At 39.5% G+C, this 21,220-nt stretch overlaps 1 protein-coding gene across 1 annotated transcript; it reads left to right on the top strand.

Moving 5' to 3' along the window:
- The first annotated feature begins 37 nt into the window (after positions 1-37).
- zgc:113307 (uncharacterized protein LOC553753 homolog) lies at positions 38-20,763 on the top strand. The gene is made up of 5 exons (XM_057844960.1): positions 38-120; positions 4,496-4,824; positions 4,900-5,224; positions 5,340-5,657; positions 20,583-20,763. Exons 1-5 carry the CDS (start codon positions 69-71, stop codon positions 20,732-20,734), a joined length of 1,176 nt encoding a protein of 391 aa, XP_057700943.1. The 5' UTR covers positions 38-68; the 3' UTR covers positions 20,735-20,763.
- Positions 20,764-21,220: the final 457 nt, after the last annotated feature.

Genomic DNA, 21,220 nt, shown 5'->3' with positions numbered 1-21,220 from the left:
TAAACATGAACATTCTTCACACTTTTCCACACACACACGCACACCAAAGTACTCATTTCTCTAGCAGGATGCCGAGCATTTCTTTCGGGAACTTAAGCAACATTTCTCCTGAAAATAAAGGTAAATTTACATTGATCTTTGAGCGTGTCCTTTCCTTTATGTACTTGTATAGGCCTGCAAAAGTGGAAATAAGATTATCTAATCAGCGTATCCCTCCATTTGGCAAAGAGTCGTTCTAACTTGGGATGATACTCAACAAGACGTTAAAGCTTGTGCTCTACTTTTGCACTGCTAGAAGATGACTTGCACAATTTCACCCGAAGCACGTGCTGACGGGGAACAACATTTGAATGATGCAAACTGCCCCGACTTGTTATTGTTATGAAAATTTCCATTGAGAGCCTTGGGTGATTTTCATGAAGCTAAACTAAACTGTGAAGATTTTCGGAATCTAGTTATGAAAACCTCAAATAGTTCATTTTTAGTTGAAAGACGGTTGTCTTTTATGTGACCCTTTTTTTTTTTTTTTTTTTTTAACCAAAATAGTAATTAGTATGTGTTTGAACTAGGGCTGTCAAACGATTAAAATACTTAATCGAGTTAATTACAGCTTAAAAATGAATTAATCGTAATTAATCGCAATTCAAACTATCTATAAAATATGCCATATTTTTCTGTAAATTATATATATCATGTAAAATAAATTGTTGGAATGGAAAGATAAGAAACAATATGGATATGTACATTCAACATATGGTACATAAGGACTGTATTTGTTTATTATAACAATAAATCAACAAGATGGCATTAACATTAATAACATTCTGTTAAAGTGATCCATGGATAGAAAGACTTGTAGTTCTTAAAAGATAAATGTTTGATTGATTGATTGATTGATTTTATTTCGAGCAATAACAACAAAAAACAACAAGTATGGAAAAAATAAAATACAATAAAATAAAAATTAAACAGTCATCATGAATGTAACAAAAATTATAACAATACATACACGTGTAGCTCGAAAAGGAGTGGGAAGAAGCCAAGCTTTTTGTTAGTACAAGTTATAGAAATTTTATATTAAAACCCCTCTCAATGTTTTCGTTTTTAAAAAAATTGTAAAATTTTCAATCAAAAAATAAACTAGTAGCCCGCCATTGTTGACGTCAATAATTACTTACACAATGCTTATGGGTGCTGAAGCCTATAAAATCAGTCGCACCCAAGCGCCAGCAGAGGGGGGCAAAACTCCATAAAACACAATTAACAAGTGGGCATTTCACTCTACTGTCATTTAAATCCGTCTGAGCGCGACATGTGCGTTAATTGCGTGAAATATTTTAACGTGATTAATTTAAGAAATTAAATACCGCCCGTTAACGCGGTAATTTTGACAGCCCTAGTTTGAACAGATTTTAGAGTCGTAAATTCATGACTGTAATGCGTCCATGTTTTCACCTCAATACAGCATCATTGTTTAAAACTATACTACAATGGTTTCTTACTTTGTATTACAAAACAAAGGAAAATCGAGTGTCCAAGCACGCAGCTTTCATGACTCTTGCCTGCGTTCATAATCACATTGTTTTTTTCAAATCAAGATATTCTGACCCATAATGTACCAAAAAGTAAGCAAGACAAAAAAAGACTACAAGGTCAAATTTGATATTAAAATGCCTACTTCCCCACGTACCACAGGTGATCATTACCATAATGTGTAATATTACTTCACATTAATCCATTACACATTTTACTGTAAAAAAAATATTAGGGAGCTCAAACTGTTAATAAAAAAAGTAAAAATGATTCATTCATCATAGCATTCTGCCTGCCACTTGTTCTGGACTGTCCTGAAGAGCTGATTGTGGGATTTGGTGTTTGTGACGTGGGCTTGTGGAGGTCTTGCTTATCACCTGGTAGTTCGCGTCAATCTTGCTCAGTTGCATGACACGCGCGTTGGGCTTCCGTGGTCAGAAGGCGTCATGTATCTCTTATGCCTTATGTCAAGTATATTGTGCTTTTTTTGCCTTAAACTAGGATGTAAATGCTATTCATTTTATATTGGATATGTTAGAATAATACACACAGTCAAAGAGTAAATACAAGAAAAGATGCTATTCCCTGATTGATTATATTAGGTGTGTTAGAGTAATACAAACAGTTGGACGGTAAATACGAGAAAGGATACTATTCCCTTCAGGCCATTGGAGCAGGTACAGCAAAATTGAAGGCACAAAATCTTTGACAGTAGTCCCCCCCCCCCCCCCCCCCCCCCACAATGGCGTTTCTTTGGCAAGCCATTTGACCCACCAATGCAGTTAATACACCAAAAAGACTGAAAATGTTGTGCGACACAGGCTCACATTTTTTTGACAAAAAATTTATTTATTTATTGGTGGGGGTGGGGGGGGGACTTAAAAACATTAATTATCGTACAGTTTTTGTCCAAATCACATCATTTACACATCAAATGTTTCAAAATATTGAGGCACACCAGGTTATTATTCTTCTTGCAGCGAAAAATGTCTCCGTCCGCCAAAAGCTTCCCCATTCATTTCCAACCAACAAAATTTCCCATTTCAATGCCTACAGTGGTATGAAAAAGTATCTGAACCTTTTGGAATTTCTCACATTTCTGCATGACATCACCATCAAATGTAATCTGATCTTTGTCAAAATCACACAGATGTCTGCTTTAACTAAAACCACCCAAACATTTATAGGTTTTCATACTTTAATGAGGACAGTGTGCATACAATGACAGAAAGGGGAAAATAAGTAAGTGAACCGTCACATTTAATATTTGGCCCCCCACCACCCTCGTTGGGCAGCAATATATTCAACCAGATGCTTCCTGTAGCTGCAGATCAGTCTGGCACATTGATCAGGGCTAATCTTGGCCTATTCTTCTCTACGAAACTGCTGTAGTTCAGTTAGATTCCTGGCATGAATCAATGTCTTTAGGTCATGCCACAGTATCTCAAGTCTGGACTTTGACTTGGCCACTCCAGAATGTGTATTTTGTTCTTCTGAAACCATTCTGAAGTTGATTTACTTCTTTGTCATGTTGCACCATCCAGCCGCGTTTTAGCTTCAACTGTCTGACAGACAGCCTAAGGTTTTCCTGTAAAATTTTTGAATTCATTCTTCGATTAATGATCGCAAGTTGTCCAGGCCCTGAGGCAGCAAAACAGCCCCAAATCATGATGCTCCCTCCATCATGCTTCAGGGTGGGATGAGGTGTTGATGTTGGTGAGCATTTTTCCTCCATACATGACGTTGTGTGTTACTCCCAAACAATTCAACTTTGGTTTCATCAGTCCAAAAAATATTTTGCCAATACTTCTGTGGAGTGCCTTTTTGCGAACATTATATGAGCAACAATGTTTTTTTCCCCCATGAACACCATTCTTGGCCATAGTTTTACATATAGTTGATGTGTGCCAGTGATTTCTGTAAGTCTTTAGCAGACACTGTAGTGTTCTTTTTTACCTCTCAGAGTATTCTGCGCTGGTGTCATCTTTGGTGGGCGGCCACTCCTTGGGAGAAAAGCAACAGTGCCAAACTTTCTCAATTTGTAGACAACTTCTCTGACTGTCGATTGATGAACATCCAGACTTTTAGAGATGGTTTTGTATCCTTTCCCAGCTTTATACAAATCAACAATCGCAGGTCTTCAGACAGCTCTTTTGACCGAGCCATGATGCGCATCAGACAATGCTTCTTATTTATTTATTTATTTTTTTAAACCTGTCCTGTTCAGCTGTTTGACACAGAGAATGGAAGTCTAAGTGCCCGGGTTGTCTGAACAGTTAAAAATAAATAAATAAATAAATAAATAAATAAATAAATAAATAAATAAATAAAAACAACAACAAAAAAAGACAATGCTTCTTAGCAAGACCTTTCTTACCACGTGTGTGTTTTATAGTGGGCAAGGCAGCTTTAAATCACTCATCAGTGATTGGGTACACACCTGACTTAAATTGTTTGGTAAAAAATGGTTTCATTTGCTCTTTAAGTCTCCTTAGGCAGAGGGTTCACTTACTTATCCCCCCTCCCGTTCTCTCATTGTTTGCATGCTTTCCTCACTAAAATATGAAAACCTATGAATGTTTCCGTAGTTTTAGTCAAAGCAGACACTGTTTTTACATCTGTGTGATTTTGACAAAGATCAGATCACATTTGGTTATTTTATGCAGTAATGTGAGAAATTCCAAAAGGTTCAGATACTTTTTCATACCACTGTATTTGCCATTCCATTGACAATGCTGTGACCGATGATCAACACAAAGTGAGCCTCTATCAACTGGTACACCCTGAAATAGTGCCAAATGAGCAAGAAGTGACCCAATATACCAATCACTAAGACGTCATTACATTTTCACCAAATTTTTAAAACAGACTAAAACAATGACATTCGTATGGTGAATGCCCATCATCAAACGACATACTCCAAATTTGATTGGTAGTCTAACGAAGTAAACTTTCCACGCAGAGTTACGAAGACGCCAGCCGGTCTCCATGGCAGTGCTGCGCATTTTATCGGCGCTGTCGTGCGTTTTGGCCGTGGCGTCGACGACCACTCTGGCTGACGAGGACTACGGCGGCGTTCCTTTGTGGATCGACCGTTTTCTGGGCGAGCCCAGCGTGCTGAGCCTGCGGGGCCGTTTAGACGCGGCGTGGTACCGAGCCACCGGCCCGCGGGCCTGCCCTCGACAGTGTGACTGCCCCATTCAGTGGCCCACGGCGCTATACTGTGACCACAGAGGCCTGACAGATGTCCCGGAAGTCCTACCTGCCGGAACACAGTACTTCTTTCTGCAGGTATGAACGTGCTTGAGAAATGGATCTTGAAACTGAAACTTCCAGCACATTGTCTTTCTCCTCCATCTTGTACAGAACAACAACATCTCATCCCTGACTGCCTCATTTTTGGCAAACGTCACCGGACTACACTGGCTCATTCTGGACCGCAACCGTTTGAAAAGTGAATATTTGGATCAGGGTATCCTGCAAAACCAGACCCAATTGTCTTATCTTTTTGCCAACCACAACCACTTAAGCTCAATTCCCAGCAATCTGCCGGCCGGTCTCAAACAGCTCCGACTGGCCCATAACCAAATCGGCAGCATCGGGAGCGGGACCCTCGATAACCTGAAGAACCTGACTTTGCTGCTCCTGCAGGGAAACGTGTTGAAAACCATCAAAGAGGGAGAGCTCGACGGTAGTCTCGTCATCATTTCTATTATTTTGCCCGGCCGGGAGATGTTCCTAATATTAGAAAAACCTTTTAGAATCATGCAGTGCAACCTCTACATCTCTCACTGTGTATGTTTCAGGTCTACTTCATTTAAACTTGTTGGACCTCAGTGGGAATTCCTTCTCATCAGTCCCCAGACATTTACCAAGATCAGTGGAGCAGCTTTATTTGTCCAATAACTCCCTCTCGGTAATTGATGAAGACAGTTTCATGGGATTCATCGACCTCAAATACCTTCGTTTAAGCCACTGCCAACTGCAGAGTGGCAACACCCACGCCCAAGCCTTCAACCTCTCCAGTCTGGTGGAACTGGACCTTTCCCACAATAGGTTTACGGTCATCCCTATGGTCCCCAGCACTCTCCAGCATTTGTACCTAGAGGCCAATGAGATACAAGGTGAGCTGTGCATAAACACGTGCAGTATCGCTACTTGCCAGAGGCAAGGAAAATTGATGTGTATTGCACAATTTAACACAAGGAAGTTCAAAGTGCTTTACATCACATGAAGATCCACCCGCAGAGATAAAATGATTCCGTCAAGTCACATTAAATCAAAACAAAGTTAAAACAAAGACAACTGAAACAGGAAAAATTATACATAAAAAAAAAAAAAAAGAAAAGCAAATAGCTTATAGTCTGGCCAAAGGTATTGGCACCCCTGCAATTCTGTCAGATCATGCTCAATATTTCATAGAAAATGATTGCAATTACAAATGCTATGGTAGTCATATCTTCATTTATTTTGCTTGCAATGAAAAAACACAAAAGAGAATGGGAAAAAAATCAATCATTATCATTTTACACAAAACTCCAAAAATGGGCCGGACAAAAGTATTGGCACCCTCAGCCTAATACTTGGTAGCACAACCTTCAGACAAAGTAATTACGAACAACCGCTTCCGGTATCCATCAATGAGTTTCTTGCAATGCTCTGCTGGAATTTCAGACCATTCTTCTTTGGCCACCTGCTCCAGGTCTCAGATTTGAAGGGTGCCAATTTCAGATCTGTCCACAGGTGTTCTATGGGATTCAGGTCTGGACTCATTGCTGGCCACTCTCCAGTGCTTTCTCTCAGACCATTTTCTAGTGTGTTTTGGGTCATTGTCCTGCTGGACATCCAGCTTTCTCACACTCGGCCCTACATTATGCTGCAAAATTTGTTGGTAGTCTTCATAATGCCATGCACACGGTCAAGCAGTCCAGTGCCAGAGGTAGCAAAGCAACCCCAAAACATCAGGGAACCTCCGCCATGTTTGACTGTGGGGACCGTGTTCTTTTATTTGAAGGCCTCGTTTTTGTTTTTTTTCCCCTGTAAACTCTACGTTGATGCCTTTCCCCCAAAAAGCTCTACTTTTAACGCTTTCTCAGGTAAGTTTAGGCAAACTTCAGCCTGACTTCTTTATGTCTCTAGGTCAGAAGTGGGGTCTTCCTGGGTGGAGTCCCTTTTCATTCAGACGCCGACGAATAGTACGGGTTGACACTGTTGGTCCCTCGGACTGTAGTGCAGCTTGAACTTGTTTGGATGTTAGTCGAGGTTGTTTTTGTCCACCATCCGCACAATCTCCCGTTGAAATCTCTCCGATTCCTCTTTTCCGTTCACATTTATGGAGGTTAGCCACAGTGCTATGGGCTTTACACTTATGTCTGACATTGCGCACGGTAGACACAGGAGCATTCAGGTCTTTGGAGTTGGACTTGTAGCCTTTAGATTGCCCACACTTCCTCACAATTTTGCTTGTCAAGTCCTTGGACAGTTCTTTGGTCTTCTTTCCTTTCTCCATGCTCAATGTGGTACACACAAGGACACAGGACAGAGGTTGAGTCAACTTTAATTCATTTTAACTGGTTGCACGTGTGATCTGCTTGTTGCCACCACCTGTATCACAGTTAAATAACAGGAGCTGTTAATTACAGAAATTAGACAAGCATCACATGATTTTTCAAAGGGTGCCAAAACTTTTGTCCGACCCATTTTTGGAGTTTTGCGTAAAATGATAATGATTTAATATTTTTTCCCATTCTCTTTTGTGTTTTTTCATATCAAGCAAAATAAATGGAGATATTAGTACCAGAGCATTTGTAATTGCAATCATTTTTGGGGGAGAAATTGAGCATTATCTAACAGAATTGCAGGGGTTCCAACACTTTTGACCAGCAGTGTATAGACAGTTATGGAGATGTTGTGATAAACAAAAGCGTTTTCAGTCCTGATTTAAAGGAGCCGACAGTTTGAGCACACTTTAGACCTTCAGGTAACTTGTTCCAGAGGCAAGGAGCATAATAACTAAATCCTGCCTCACCCTGCTTGGTTCTTGTTCTTGGAACATACAGGAGACGAGTTCCAGACGACCCTAGGGGTCGAGATGCTTCATAAGAATCCAACAAATCAAGCATGTATTTTGGTCCAAGGCCATTAAGTGCATAGACTTCATAATGTATTGACGGGTCAGATCGGTCATGCACTGCTTCTCGCATTCAAATAGGGGGCCGCTCACATCAAAAGGAGTTATTCTCGAACACACACACGTAGTGATCTAACGCCGGATTTAGGTTGAAAAAGTACAAAAGCTGTACCGCATACAAACAGCAAGGATTGTCTCAGGAGTGATTTGTTCGAGGAATCAAGGTCATTATTATATTTTTCGTACCATGCATGCATTTTGAAATGTTGTGAAATCAATGGGAGAAATAAGCCTTTTGTGGCATTGGCGTCATAGTTCGCAATATTTACATAAAATAAATGCCAACTGCACTTTTTTTTTTTTTTTGCTTTTAACCGAGAATCTGTCTGTTTAACGTCCATATCTATAAAGAATTCGGGGATTTAAGTATTTATTCACAAGAATTTTCACCAGAAAAGCTCCGTTTGCATCAGGCAACCGCTAGCTACATTCACTAACATACTAGCATTGTACTTCACAATATTTACGTAAAATAAATGCTAACTGCACAGTTTTTTTTTGCTTTTAACCAAGAATTGAGACTTTTTTACATCCATATCTATAAAAAAAATCCGGGGATTTAAGTATTTATTCACAAGAATTTTCATCGGAAAAGCTCTGTTTACATCAGGCAACCGCCAGCTAAATTCACTAACAGACTAGCATTGTACTTCAACATATTTATGTAAAATAAATGCAAAATGCATGTTTTTTGCTTTTAACCACAAATCGAGACTGTTTCACGTCCATGTCTATAAAGAATTCAGCGATTTAAGCATTTATTCACAAGAATTTTCAACGAAAAAGGTTCTTTGTCTGTGATTCGACTGTCAGCTTTGACTGCCTCGCCAACAATGCAGGCCCCCTATTTATGTCCCGTCAATACATTATGAAGTCTATTATTAAGTGTTTTGTAGTACTTTATAGTCTATCCTTTGACTCAATGGAAGCCAGTGTAACGATTTCAAAACCAGTCTAATATGGTCCTGCTTCCTTATATTGTAAATACTCTGGCAGCAGCATTCTGTGCTAGCTGCAGCTTTCTGAATGATTTTTTTTTTTTTTTTTTTTGTATCAAGACCTGTAAATATACCAATGCAATAGTCCAATCTACTGAAAATGAATGCATGCTTTTTTTCCATGTCTAGTTTAGTCAGAAGCCCCTTCATTCTGGCTATATCTTTTGGGTAGTAATAAGCACATTTAGTGACGGACTTTAGAAAATTATTATTATATTATTATTTTTATTTTATTTACTTTCATTCCGTGAAGAATCCAGAAAGGGTTATTTGATTGTGGCTTTCTGCAAAACAATAATTTTTTACATTTATGCACTTCTGCAATCGTCACACTTTTTCTGTTACAAACTGACCCCGGACCCTTATCAGAGAAGGGAAAAGTTATGTGGCCCTCACAGGAAAAAGTTTGGGGACCCCTGCTTTAACACATATTGCCAAAGGCAGAACAACAACCTATCTGCCAATCAGAGGTTGCGCTAGACATTTTCGTTGTCTGTCATTTTGACTGACAGGGTCATAAAAATCCAGTCATAATCTATTCTTACCAGTCACTTGAATTTTTAAAATGATAATGATGACATATTCAATAGTATTTAGTTTTCATTCATTTTTAATTAATATTGTAACGCTTGCTTGGCGGCGAAAAATTAGACACGGAAGTTGTATTTTTCTCCCTCTTTTTACTCTGCTTACCGCCAACACCAACAAAACAACTCCACTCCCAAAGAAAAAGAGTCAACTATATAGACCCCAATCACCAACGTCACACAATGATCTTAATTGTGGTTGTCAGCCCAAAATCTTCTAAATATATATTAAATGCAACTTACCAGATATAAAATGACTACTACATAGTCTGTGGATCGTTTGGTGCCTAGATTTCTTGTCGAATTACAGCAGTCCATCTCGCTCTCCTCTTCGGGTCTCTCAGAATACGGTAGAACTTCAAGTCTCTCCGTCTATCTTCTCTGTTACTGCAACCAACCGCCACACACTTCTTCGCCATTTTGAATATTAATGTTAACGAGCAGAAAAACACGCCGTAATAGGAGGCATGTACGTAGCGGTAATGTGTAAACATGACGAGCTGACGGACAATATGGCTGCTCCAGTCAGGGGGCGGAGTTGTGACGTCATGTGATTGGGGTCTATAGACAAGTTTCCTGAGCGAAATACGGGCGCCGCCATCTTGGAAAATGTCTGCTTCGCACTTCCGGTCCGGTCGAGTAGCAGTGTATTAGCAGTGTATTGACGACGATAAAACTACGAAATCAAGCCAGAGCAACCCACGGAATCTTCAAAAATTGATTCAGCACGACCTAGATGACACGTAGATGAGATTGGATGGCAGTTCGTGTCACTTTGTTGATCATTCGTGGACAAAATTATTAACAACGGTCAGCCTGTGTTAACGTGAGGAATGGATTGATACTACGGCCATTAGTGACCAAAATGTGGTGAAATTACAAGTTATATTACATTTGCCGACTGCAGAAGGGCTGACATGGATTGTTTTGTTACAAGGAAATGCTACAAGGTTATGTACATATGATGTAAACACAAATAGTATGTCATTCTTTTTTTTATTGCAGGCATTGATCGCAATAAAACATTTAGACATGATTCAATTTCTTGTTTTATTTAAAACGATTGGTGCACTCCAAAACAGGTCAATAAATCACATTTATAAAAGTATTGCAAAAATAGCATACGAGATTGTGATATCAGACCGCAGAGCTCCGGAGCCTCGTGAACAAATAGCGACATCACGGAGGCCCTCGGCGGCATTTAGATGTGCTTTTTTCCCGTCCTCGGTAATTCTAGCTCCAATAGCATATATCTAAAGATGCTACCGTTCACAAGTTCGTAGTTGGATCACGGCGATCTCGGCGAACCACCGTCTGTCACAATTCCTGCCTCGCTCGGCCTCTCCCGGGAGTCGAGCTGTCATCATCACTGTGGAACGCAAACGATATATGTTCGATATATGTCCATCAACGTACAAGTCAAGTTGTCGTCTCTTTTATAACAGCATTTCCCAGCTGTAAACAAACGAATAAAAACTTGTAACACTTGGATTTATGCGGTGCATTCAAACACGATTAGCAACAGGCGGCTAGCAGCAGTAGCAGAAGCTAGTTGTTGTAAAAATGATAAAACTTCGTAATTACAATCATCATCGTAATATCAATAGCAAAGGCAACAAGTCGTTTCATGCGCCATATTTTAGGTTTCGTATTTTTAGAGCACATTACCTTCCATAACAGCGGGGGCATGACTGCAGGAGCTGTCAGTTTTGTACATCTCCTTCCCTCCCACCTGTATGACGAGTACGAGCACCCATGGTTTGGAAATCGACATGGTACGAAGCATGGAGGCCTTGGCTTGGTTCTCCACCCGCCTACATCAAAATAACATTCCCGGGATCTTGTATAAAGACCTTCCAACTTCGATTCCACCGCCATTGACTTCAACGGTAAACAGGCGGAAACGGAAGGGGAAGGAAGACATAAGGAAGTAAACCGGAAGTACCTCGGAAACTTGTCTATACACAGGCGACAATCTAGTCCACCAATTGGATGACGCGCTGGCACACCGGGTGCACCAATAAGAACCTCGCGTTGATGTGTCAATCACGGTTCTGCCGCCAGACCACGGTGACGCTACAATATTCTGACAGAATAGCCAACGACGTCATGCATTAAGAGAGACAATAGCTAATTAATATGCCACCCTGTGGTCTGGGGTGTGAATTGCAACCTGTCAAAATGACGGACGGACTTCAGTTTTTTCCGTCACCGTTTTAAAAAACCGGTCAAGGACGGAAAATATTCGGTTAACGCGACCCCTGCTGCCAATATATACCAATATTTTTTATTTCTATTAGATAAATGTTTCAGTAAAATGTTACACATTCTTGTGTATTTGCCACTTATTGCCACAGTTAACATTGAGGCTTTGGGCCTCTTTTGATTTCGTTGTGAGTTTGTAAGGTTGTGAGTTCTGATTAAACAAACTTGATGCCAATCAAAACGTTTGTTCTTTTTCCCCAAATTAGAATCGATAAGAGAATCGATAAAGAATCGAATCGTTAAGCAATATCGATAATGGAATCGGAATCGTAAAAATCCTATCAATTCCCATCCCTAACCATAACAAATGATTTGCCTGCATCAGTATTCCGGTGTTTAGGACTTTGATAAGCACGGTCTCGGTGCTCTGGGTGGAATAGCCCAAAATTTGACTCAAGTACCGAATAGATGACATGACAGGCCACATGAAAGAAATGAAACTATTGTTGTATGTAAAAAAGGTTATGGCCTGAAAGCCGCAGTGAAGCTCCCGAAAGGGAGGGAGAGACGGAATAGTCTGTGATGGAGGGAAAGTAGGTTAGCAAAAGAAAAGGGACATTGCTATGAAAACATCTGTGATGATTTTAGACTAAAGGAAATGGTGCCAGATGAGCAAGAAGCACATACTGTTCTACATTTTTTCCCTCCTCAATCTGCTCTTCATCACACTGAACGGCTAGAACCGACCTGCCGACAGTATCAAGTACACAATCAAACCTTCTGTCGAGATGCAAACTGGAAAGTAATGTGGGCTTGAAGACTGTAGCAAGTAAAGTCCCGGCTTGTCTTCCAAAGCAAGGAGACAGACGGCAAAACACTTTTACCAGATGGGAAAGACTGTCTACAGCCCAATCACACCTGCCCAGTCCAATAGAAAGCAGCTCAAATGACAAATTTGTGTTCAAGATAAAATATTTAGCTTATACGACTGAATCTATAATTTGATATTATAACCAGAAGGTTGTCGAGGAATCATTGCCGTTTCGCCTATAAGTATCATGGGAGATGTAGTTCTTCTCAGATAAGGTTCAAACTATTATTTTCACTTCCACAAACACTATCATTGACAATTAACGATAATATTTATTCATTATATAACATAAAAAAACAAAAAAATAAAATCCATCTGTTACGAGGAAACGACTCAAAACACACCAGAATATGCAAAAACCGAATAGGCCTTTTTTTGAATTTTTTTTTTTTTTTTTAATTTAGCTTTGGACCTACAAATCAGAAATAATGGCTCCACGCGCTGTGAGGTGCTAAAATGTCAGATACAATGCGAAGATGCTGTTGTAGGAAAGCAATGTTGCTCAACTTCAAGGTGTAGACATACAAGTTTAACTAGAATAGCATAATAAGCCTTTATTGTCACTATACAGAGTACAAAGATATTTAAAATGCCTGTAACAGCATAAAAAATCTTAAATGGCATTATTATATGAATTAGAATCATATTTTGAGACGATTCGACTATATACACAACAATTTGGCAAAGCGCAGATGATGATACATTTGTCTTTTTTTTTTTTTTTCCCCATATTTTTATTATTTTTCCAAAAAAAAAAGGACAAGAACTGAGAATTCAAAACAAGATGACCACGAGGAGGTCATATATTACAACCCAATTAAATAAATAAAAATAAAATAAAGAGAAAAATAATACACATTCACACACACATTCACACAGCTTGCAAAGACAAAATGAAAAATATATCTGTATATAGAAGACGTAATTACATTCTAAGATCTCAGACTGTTAATACAATGTACATGTATATGTCCCATAGTTTTTCAAATTCTTTTTGTTTTCCTTGAGCGATGTAGGTCAGTCTTTCCATTCCTATGTTTTCCGAAAGTTCCTTAATCCATTGTTTTAGCGAGGGAGGTTCCATGTTCTTCCAGTTTAGGGCAACCAATCTTCGTGCATGCAGTAACCCAAAGTCTAACAATTTTCTCAGGTTTTGGGTTATTAATACATCCGTTGGATAAATCCCCAAAACACAAAGTTTGGCCGAAGTAGGTACATTACATTTAAATACAACTGATAAACACTTAGTGATATCTTTCCAAAAGTTCTGAATTTTAGAACATTCCCACACACAGTGTAAGAGCGTACCTTTACAGTCGTTACATTTAGAGCATGTATCGGGAATGTTACCAGACATGTGGTGTAGTATTTCAGGAGTTATGTACATTCTTGTTAACCATTTGTATTGAATCAGTTTTAACCTAGTATTTATTGTATTTTTTTGAGCTCTCAAACAGGCTTCATTCCAATCACTCTCAGCAATATTTTCTTTCAGGTCATTTCTCCAAGCATTCAATTTGTCAACTGATGACTCTTTACAGTTAATAATAAGTAAATTATAGATCTTTGACAATAGACCATTTTTTGGTTGCTTGTGTGTTATTTCCTCGATCGGTGATAGATTGGGAGAATGTGTGGCATCTCCGAAGTTTGTGTAAATGAAATTTCTTACTTGCAAATATTTGAAAAAATGTCTTGAGGGGATTTGATATTTTTCACATAGAGAACTAAATGTAAGCAATATTCCATTTTCATATAAGTCTCCAACTGTTTCAATACCCTTAATTTTCCATAATTTAAAGCCTCCATCCATTCTCCCGGGTGGAAAATTATCATTATTCTGCAAAGGAGAGAAACAAGATATTGTTATAGGGCTATCAACGAGATTGTGCGCCTTGTGCCAGTTAACTATCGTATTATTTAGAAAGGGATTTTTTGTGTCTTTTTTTTAGTTTTTTCAGGTTTGCAGAATAAAGATAACTGTGGATTGGTATGTTTGTTGATATTGATTGCTGTTCAATCTTTACCCATGAGGGGGGAGAGTCTGTGTTAAAGTAGTGGGTAGCTGATGTTAATTGAGCAGCCATATAGTACCATCTAAGGTTTGGGAGTTGCAGGCCTCCTCTTTCATAAGGTAAGTAAAGTAATTTGAGTCGAAGTCTTGCTTTTCTCTTATCCCAGATAAAATTTCTAAATATCTTATTCATATTGTCGAAGAAGCTCTGTGGTAATGACAAAGGAATTGTTTGGAAATAATATAAAAATTTGGGTAGTATTGACATCTTTATTGTATTAATCCGTCCCACCATAGAGATGGGTAAAGTTGACCAGCGATTTAACATTTCGGTAGTTTCATCCACCAGAGGGTGATAATTTGACTCGATAAATTTGTTCAAGTTTGGAGTAATCCTAATACCCAGATATTTAAAGCCATTTGTTGCAATTGTAAATTGGGTATTTATTGGGGGGTTTCTTTGGTCTTCTTCGTTCAGGAACATGAGCATTGATTCATTATTATTGATTCTGTATCCTGTAAAGGTACCAAAGTCCTCCAATAAATTAACCAGGGTTGGGATAGTATTTTTCAATTCAGACAGAAAAAATATTATGTCATCTGCGAATAGAGATATTACATGATTTATTCCTCCTAGAGCGATACCTGATATTCCAGGATGTGTTCTTACTGCCATAGCCAATGGTTCCATCGCCAGAATAAACAAAATAGGGGACAGAGGGCAGCCTTGTCTAGTTGAACGTTGCAAAATGAATGGTTTCGATATATTGGTGTTAGTTAGGACTTGAGCAGCAGGGTTTGTATATAGTAACTTGATCCATTTTACGATTTTTTCCCCTAGTCCGTATCTTGGAAGAAGTTTTAGAAGATAATTCCACTCTATCCTATCAAATGCTTGACATGCATCCACTGCTAACATTGCTGTATCCTTAGCGTTTTGTTTCTCATGCATTATGTTCAGCACTCGCCTAATATTATGATAGCTTTGTCGTTTTTGAACAAAGCCTTGTTGGTCATCCAATATCAATTTTGGAATATATTTTTCTAATCTTCTAGCAAATACTTTACATAATATCTTCATATCACATCCCATTAAACTAATTCCTCTATATGAGGCACATTCCATTTGTGGCTTGTTTGGTTTTAAAATCAATGTAATTGTGGCTAATCTCAATGTATCTGGAAGAGTCCCTGTTCTGAATGATTCGTTGTACATGTCCAGCAGTGGCTGGGTCAACTTATTTTTAAATGTTTTATAGAACTCTATCGGTATTCCGTCTGGCCCTGGTGTTCTCCCACTGTTCAGATTACCAATAGCTTCCAAAATTTCATTTCTTGACAGTGGGCTGTCAAGTATTTTTTTGTCATCCTCCGATAATGGTTGAAATTGTAATTTATCAAGGAATGTATTTTGAAGACCATCATTTGCCATGCATTCTGATGTATATAGTTTCTTGAGGAATTCTCTAAATTTTTCGTTTATTTCAAGGGGATCATTTGTAATGTGGTTGTTTTCTGATTTTATACTTAGTATGGCTCTATCAGCTTGTTGTTTTTTAATTCTCCAGGCTAACAGTTTGCCTGCTTTTTCACCTTGATCATAAAATGCTTGTTTTGTCCACATTAGTTGTTTTGCCACTTTATCTGTTGAGATTTTGTCATATTTGGCTCTTAAAATAGTTAAACTGTGTAATTTAGTGCGGTCATTACTTTTGTATAGTTCAGTTTCCAATGTCTTTATTTCGTTTTCTAAAGATCTCATCTGTTGGTTTATTTTTTTATTAAGAGAGCTCGTATAGCTAATGATCTCCCCTCTAATGTATGCTTTAAAAGCTTCCCATCTAATATTAGCAGAAGTTTCTTCTTTATTATGTTCAAAGTAGGTTTCAATGGATTTTTCAATATTCTTGATAAACGATTTATCTTTTAATAAATAGGTTTGAAATCTCCACCTATTTGACTTTGTGTCGGTATTGCCCAGTTGTATTTTTATTGATACAGGTGCATGATCACTTATCACAATACTATTATACCAACATTCTTCCACATTTTTTTGTAGTGTATTAGATATTAAAAAATAATCGATACGCGAATGACTTTTAAAGCTACTTGAAAAACATGAATATTGTCTGATAGTTGTGTTTTTAGCCCTCCATATGTCTTGTAATGCAAGGTCATGCATATAATTTTGTAATAACTTTCTAGATTTTATATGTGTGTGATCATTTTCAGTGGACCGGTCTAGTACTGGGTTGAGAGTGCAGTTAAAATCTCCCCCCACAATATATTTTCCATCAAGAGCAGAAACTGTCAGAAAAAGCTTATCAAAGAAAGATGGGGAATCTTCATTAGGGCCATATAGATTGACAAGATTTATTTTTTGTGAATTGATTGTCCCTTGAACAATAATGTATCTTCCCCCTGGATCAACAATAAGTTTAGATTTTTGAAATGGTATTGATTTATGAATCAAGGTGATTACCCCTCTAGCTTGACTAGTAAAGGGAGCATGAAACACCTGACCTGGCCATCTTTTTGTTAACATTTGAATATCTGATGTTGTTAAATGAGACTCTTGTATAAAAACCATTTTTGATTTAATGTCTTTTATTCTGTTCAATATTTTCTTTAATCTTGTTAATTTTCTTATGCCCCTGACATTCCAACTAGTTATTATTACATTGAAATTATTTTCTTGGCTTATTCTGTCCATAAAATGTTTAATTTACATAGAAGAAGAAATAATATAGGGATTTTTTTTTTTTTTTTTTTTTTTTTTTTTGCAAGTTTACACATTCATCCACACTCTCACACCAACTTAACATATAACAAAAAAGAAACAATCCCTTGCCCAACCCCTGCATTCCATCCAGTGGAATACAAAGCCCACCCAAAGTGAGATAATAAAGTATAGGGATGCTGATCCACAAAAATGGGGAGCAGCTAATCAACGTGGCCCTCTCCAGGTTACAACAAAATGGCTTCCGTACAGCCTCCTAATTTTTATGCATTTCAACCCTTGTTGGTAAAGAAAATAGAAACATCTCTCAAACATAACTGCTTAGAAGAAGAAAAGAGAAAGGTGTATACAGAGCAAGTCTATACTGCCAAATTTAGAGTCACCTGTTATGTGCATTCATTTGAATGCGTTGGTTCGACTCAACAATCACACGCATCCATCTTCTCAGTCTTCACGAAGATCCATCCTCTCTTGTCAAAAGAAATTGTTTGTAAAATTCCTCGGCTTCCTGTGGTGTAGAGAAAAACCGGAGCTTTCCATGATGGACAACTCTGAGCTGGCATGGGTTGTATCTAAATCCACGAAATACTTCAATCTCAATAAGCTTTTGGATAACTGGTTGAAATCCTTTCCTGAAACGGACAGTCTCGGCGCAGAAGTCCTGGGAGAAGGTCAGTTGTTGTCCTTCGTGCGTGATTTTGAGCTTTCTCGCCTCACGAAATACGAGCTCTTTGTCTTGGAATTTCAAGAAGCGGACAAGAACAGCTCTATTTTGGCCTGGTCTCACTGCCGCAAGTGTACGATGAACCCGGTCGAGTGTGAACGTCTTTTGAGTTGGAAGGTTTAGCCATTTAGGCAGCATTTCGGCGATGAAATCAATTAGTGGCCGACCTGCTTCGGATCCTTCCCGTAGTCCAAAGATACGAAGGTTTTTTCTTCTTCCCCGGTTCTCGAGGTCCTCTGTTTTTTCTTCCAGATGCACAATTCGCTTAAAATCTTGTTTCAATTGTTTATCCATCTCCTCTTGTGCGGATTCACTCGTGGCAATGCGTACCTCTGCTTGTTCAATGCGGCTCGCATTAGCGGCGACTTCCTGTTTAGTAGCCGTCAGCTTACTTTCCAGAGCAGTGAGTGCAGTTGTTATTTTGGTCAACCCTTGATCAATTCCATCAAGTCTTCCTCCAAATTCACCCCGCATGGACCGGAGTTCAAACAAAATCGCGTCCATACTGGTCGATATCTCCGTGTTGTTTGTAGCTTCCGGCATGGCTGTGTTAGCTTTAGCCATGCTATCGCTACTCGTCGGGAGAGTAGCCGGGGTGATCTTTCGACTCCGGGTGAAGATTTCACACTCTTTCAAAGCTGGTTTTTGCGACATAACCTTTGCGCGTATCAGTTTCAAAAAATGATGGCAGTTTAAAAAGGGGTTTTGTTAGTAATGTTGGAGGTGTGACGGAGCCTCTCTGTTAAGCGTCCATCTTGGTCACGTGACCCCATTTGTCTTTTAATCTGCCGGTTAGCCACGCCTACCATTATAGGGCTCTAGCGTCCCCAACAGGTGGATGACTTCAGCGGGAGACTGGGCTCATCGGTTTTACTATTCAGCCCACTGAGGGGAAAGATTCAGAATAAGGAAAATGCGACGAAGAGAGCAGCAAAATGTCATTGTTTCAATCTCTCAAATATTTTCACAGGATATTCTTTTTATCGAAGTATTTTTCCCCAATTGCTAAATAAATGGTATGGTCATGACAAATAACAGTCTTGTGCCAAGTGGAATATGAAATATTAAAAATGCATTTATTTAGTACGACAGGGCAAAATAACTCCATAATGGTCAAAACTGTGGACTTCTTGCTCCTCCCGAACAATATTTTATGCCACCGGAGTAAGTCCGGCTTTTGTCATTTCCCTGCCCCAGCTTCTGAGAGTGTAAACAAACCAGGAGGCGTGACAGCTAGCCGACCTGCTAACCCGAACCGAACGGCGTTTCCAAGCCTTATTCTCGACTTTCGAAAATGAAAAATCACACAAAACTACCCCGGATTATGTCACACAGCGGCGGGGTTGTCGATTGTTTCATCGATCGGCTACCCCCCGGGGGTGAGCCAGTTACAGCTCATCGTTCCCCTGCTGCAGGGAGGGTGCTCGTTGCCGGGGAAGCAGTTGGAGAATGTCCGCCGAGCGGCTGTTCCAATCTTTTTTGCCTTTCGAAAACGAAAAAAAAAAGGAAAAACTACCCCAATTCATGTCACATACAGCGGCGAGGGTGACGGCCTTCACCGACGGGTGGCGCGCAAGCTCGTCGTTCCCCTGCTGCGTGCAGGAGTCCTCGTTGAGGGGGAAGCAGGTGGAGAATGACCGCTGGACAAACCGGCTGACGTCGGAGGAGCGCGTGGCTGCCCGAGCCCAACCCGAGGATAGTGGTCTATTGCCGGGCACACGAAAAGGGCAGAGGGGGCTGGAAGTCTGGACAATATGTTGAACCGCAGACGAGAGCGGGGGGCTTCACGAGCATAAGCTGAATATAGCCTTATGCTAGTCACGTTCTGAAAAAATGTGGCCCAGATCGGATTTGAACCACATACGAAAGTGACTCAGAACGGATTTGAAATGGTCCACTTCTATGCGACTTGTCCCGTTCAGACCGTCAAGTTAATGCCTGACTCGAGTTGGAAAAACACAATAAAATCGGATTCGTGCATTAAGACCTGTAGTATGAACCTAGCCTAAGAGGCAGATGGCTGACTTGATTGATAGTGATGCAACAGTGCAAATATTGCATATGCAGTACCCAGACTGAGACAGATGTCTTAGAGCATATTACTTAGTGAGATGCATGTGACAATGTTGTGGCAGTAGCAGTGAAATGACAGTGACATTTCAGTCTAAACTTGAGTATGGTGACAGCTCTTAGAAAGAAACTGTCTCTCAGTCCATTTAATTGGCTGATAGCGCCTGCCAGAGTACAATAGGTTGAAGAGTTGGAAGCTGGGGTGTTTGTCTTGTCTTTTATGATGCGCCTTGTTTGTCGTCTTTTATGATGCGCCTTGTTTGTCTTGTCTTTTATGATGCGCCTTGTTAAAACGAATCAAAACGGTCCCTTCCAGAACCAGTAGCCCAAAATTGATCAATGCATTTTTCTCCAGGCCGCAGCCTTTGAGGTTAAAAGTTGGGAACCCGCCCAATCTGGAAACACCGCTTCTAAACGCATTATAGTTTTGCTAGAGACGCGACGGCTGAGTCAGGTCATGACTAAAACGAAGAAGCGTCGTGGTTATCGCTGCCTCCGTTTTAACCGCAGCACACATGAGGTGTTATAGGAAACACAGTCTGTGTGAGAGGAAATGTTGTCTGAGTTCTTCTAATGAACACACAGAGCATAGTATAAAAACCAAAGCCCCTTTCCTCATTGACCATTTAATATGAATGTCTTTCCTTTAGAGTTTAATGTGAGCAGTTTCTGCAGAGAAGTGGGACCGCTCGCCTACTCCAGGTTGAAGATTCTGCGACTGGACGGCAACAAGATGTCTTACAGTCACCTCCCCTCTGACTGGCTTTTCTGTCTGAGAGTGATTCAAAGTATTTACATTTGAATGTTCAGAAAATCAAATAAATAGTCCTTTATCTATATGTGCAGTATGATTTTTTTCTAGCATGCAATATACAATGCTGGCCAAAAGTACTGGCACCCCTGCAATTCTGTCAGATAATGCTCAATTTCCCCCAGAAAATGATTGCAATTACAAATGCTTTAGTAGTAATGTCTTCATTTATTTTACTTGCAATGAAAAAACACAAAAAAGAAAAAAAATCCTTATCATTTTAAACAAAACTCCAAAAGTGGGCCAGAGAAGGTATTGGCACCCTCAGCCTAATACTTGGTAGCACAACCTTTAGACAAAACAACTGCAAACAACCGCTTCCGGTATCCATCAATGAGTTTCTTACAATGCTCTGCTAGAATTTTAGACCATTCTTCTGGCCGACTGCTCCAGGTCTCTGAGATTAGAAGGGTGCCATTTTCTGATCTCTCCACAGGATTCAGGTCTAGACTCATTGCTGGTCACTTTCGAAGTCTC

Source organism: Corythoichthys intestinalis, chromosome 9 (assembly GCF_030265065.1).
Source record: "Corythoichthys intestinalis isolate RoL2023-P3 chromosome 9, ASM3026506v1, whole genome shotgun sequence".
NCBI lineage: Eukaryota > Metazoa > Chordata > Actinopteri > Syngnathiformes > Syngnathidae > Corythoichthys > Corythoichthys intestinalis.
The sequence above is the reverse complement of the archived record's forward strand: the minus strand, read 5'-3'. Positions and strand labels throughout refer to the sequence as shown.

Coding starts and splice junctions, on each gene's coding strand:
- zgc:113307 (XM_057844960.1), top strand. CDS start 69: ATGCCGAGCATTTCTTTCGGGAACTTAAGCAACATTTCTCCTGAAAAT. Junction 5,225..5,339: donor CAAAGAGGGAGAGCTCGACG/GTAGTCTCGTCA, acceptor TGTATGTTTCAG/GTCTACTTCATTTAAACTTG. Junction 5,658..20,582: donor AGAGGCCAATGAGATACAAG/GTGAGCTGTGCA, acceptor TCTTTCCTTTAG/AGTTTAATGTGAGCAGTTTC.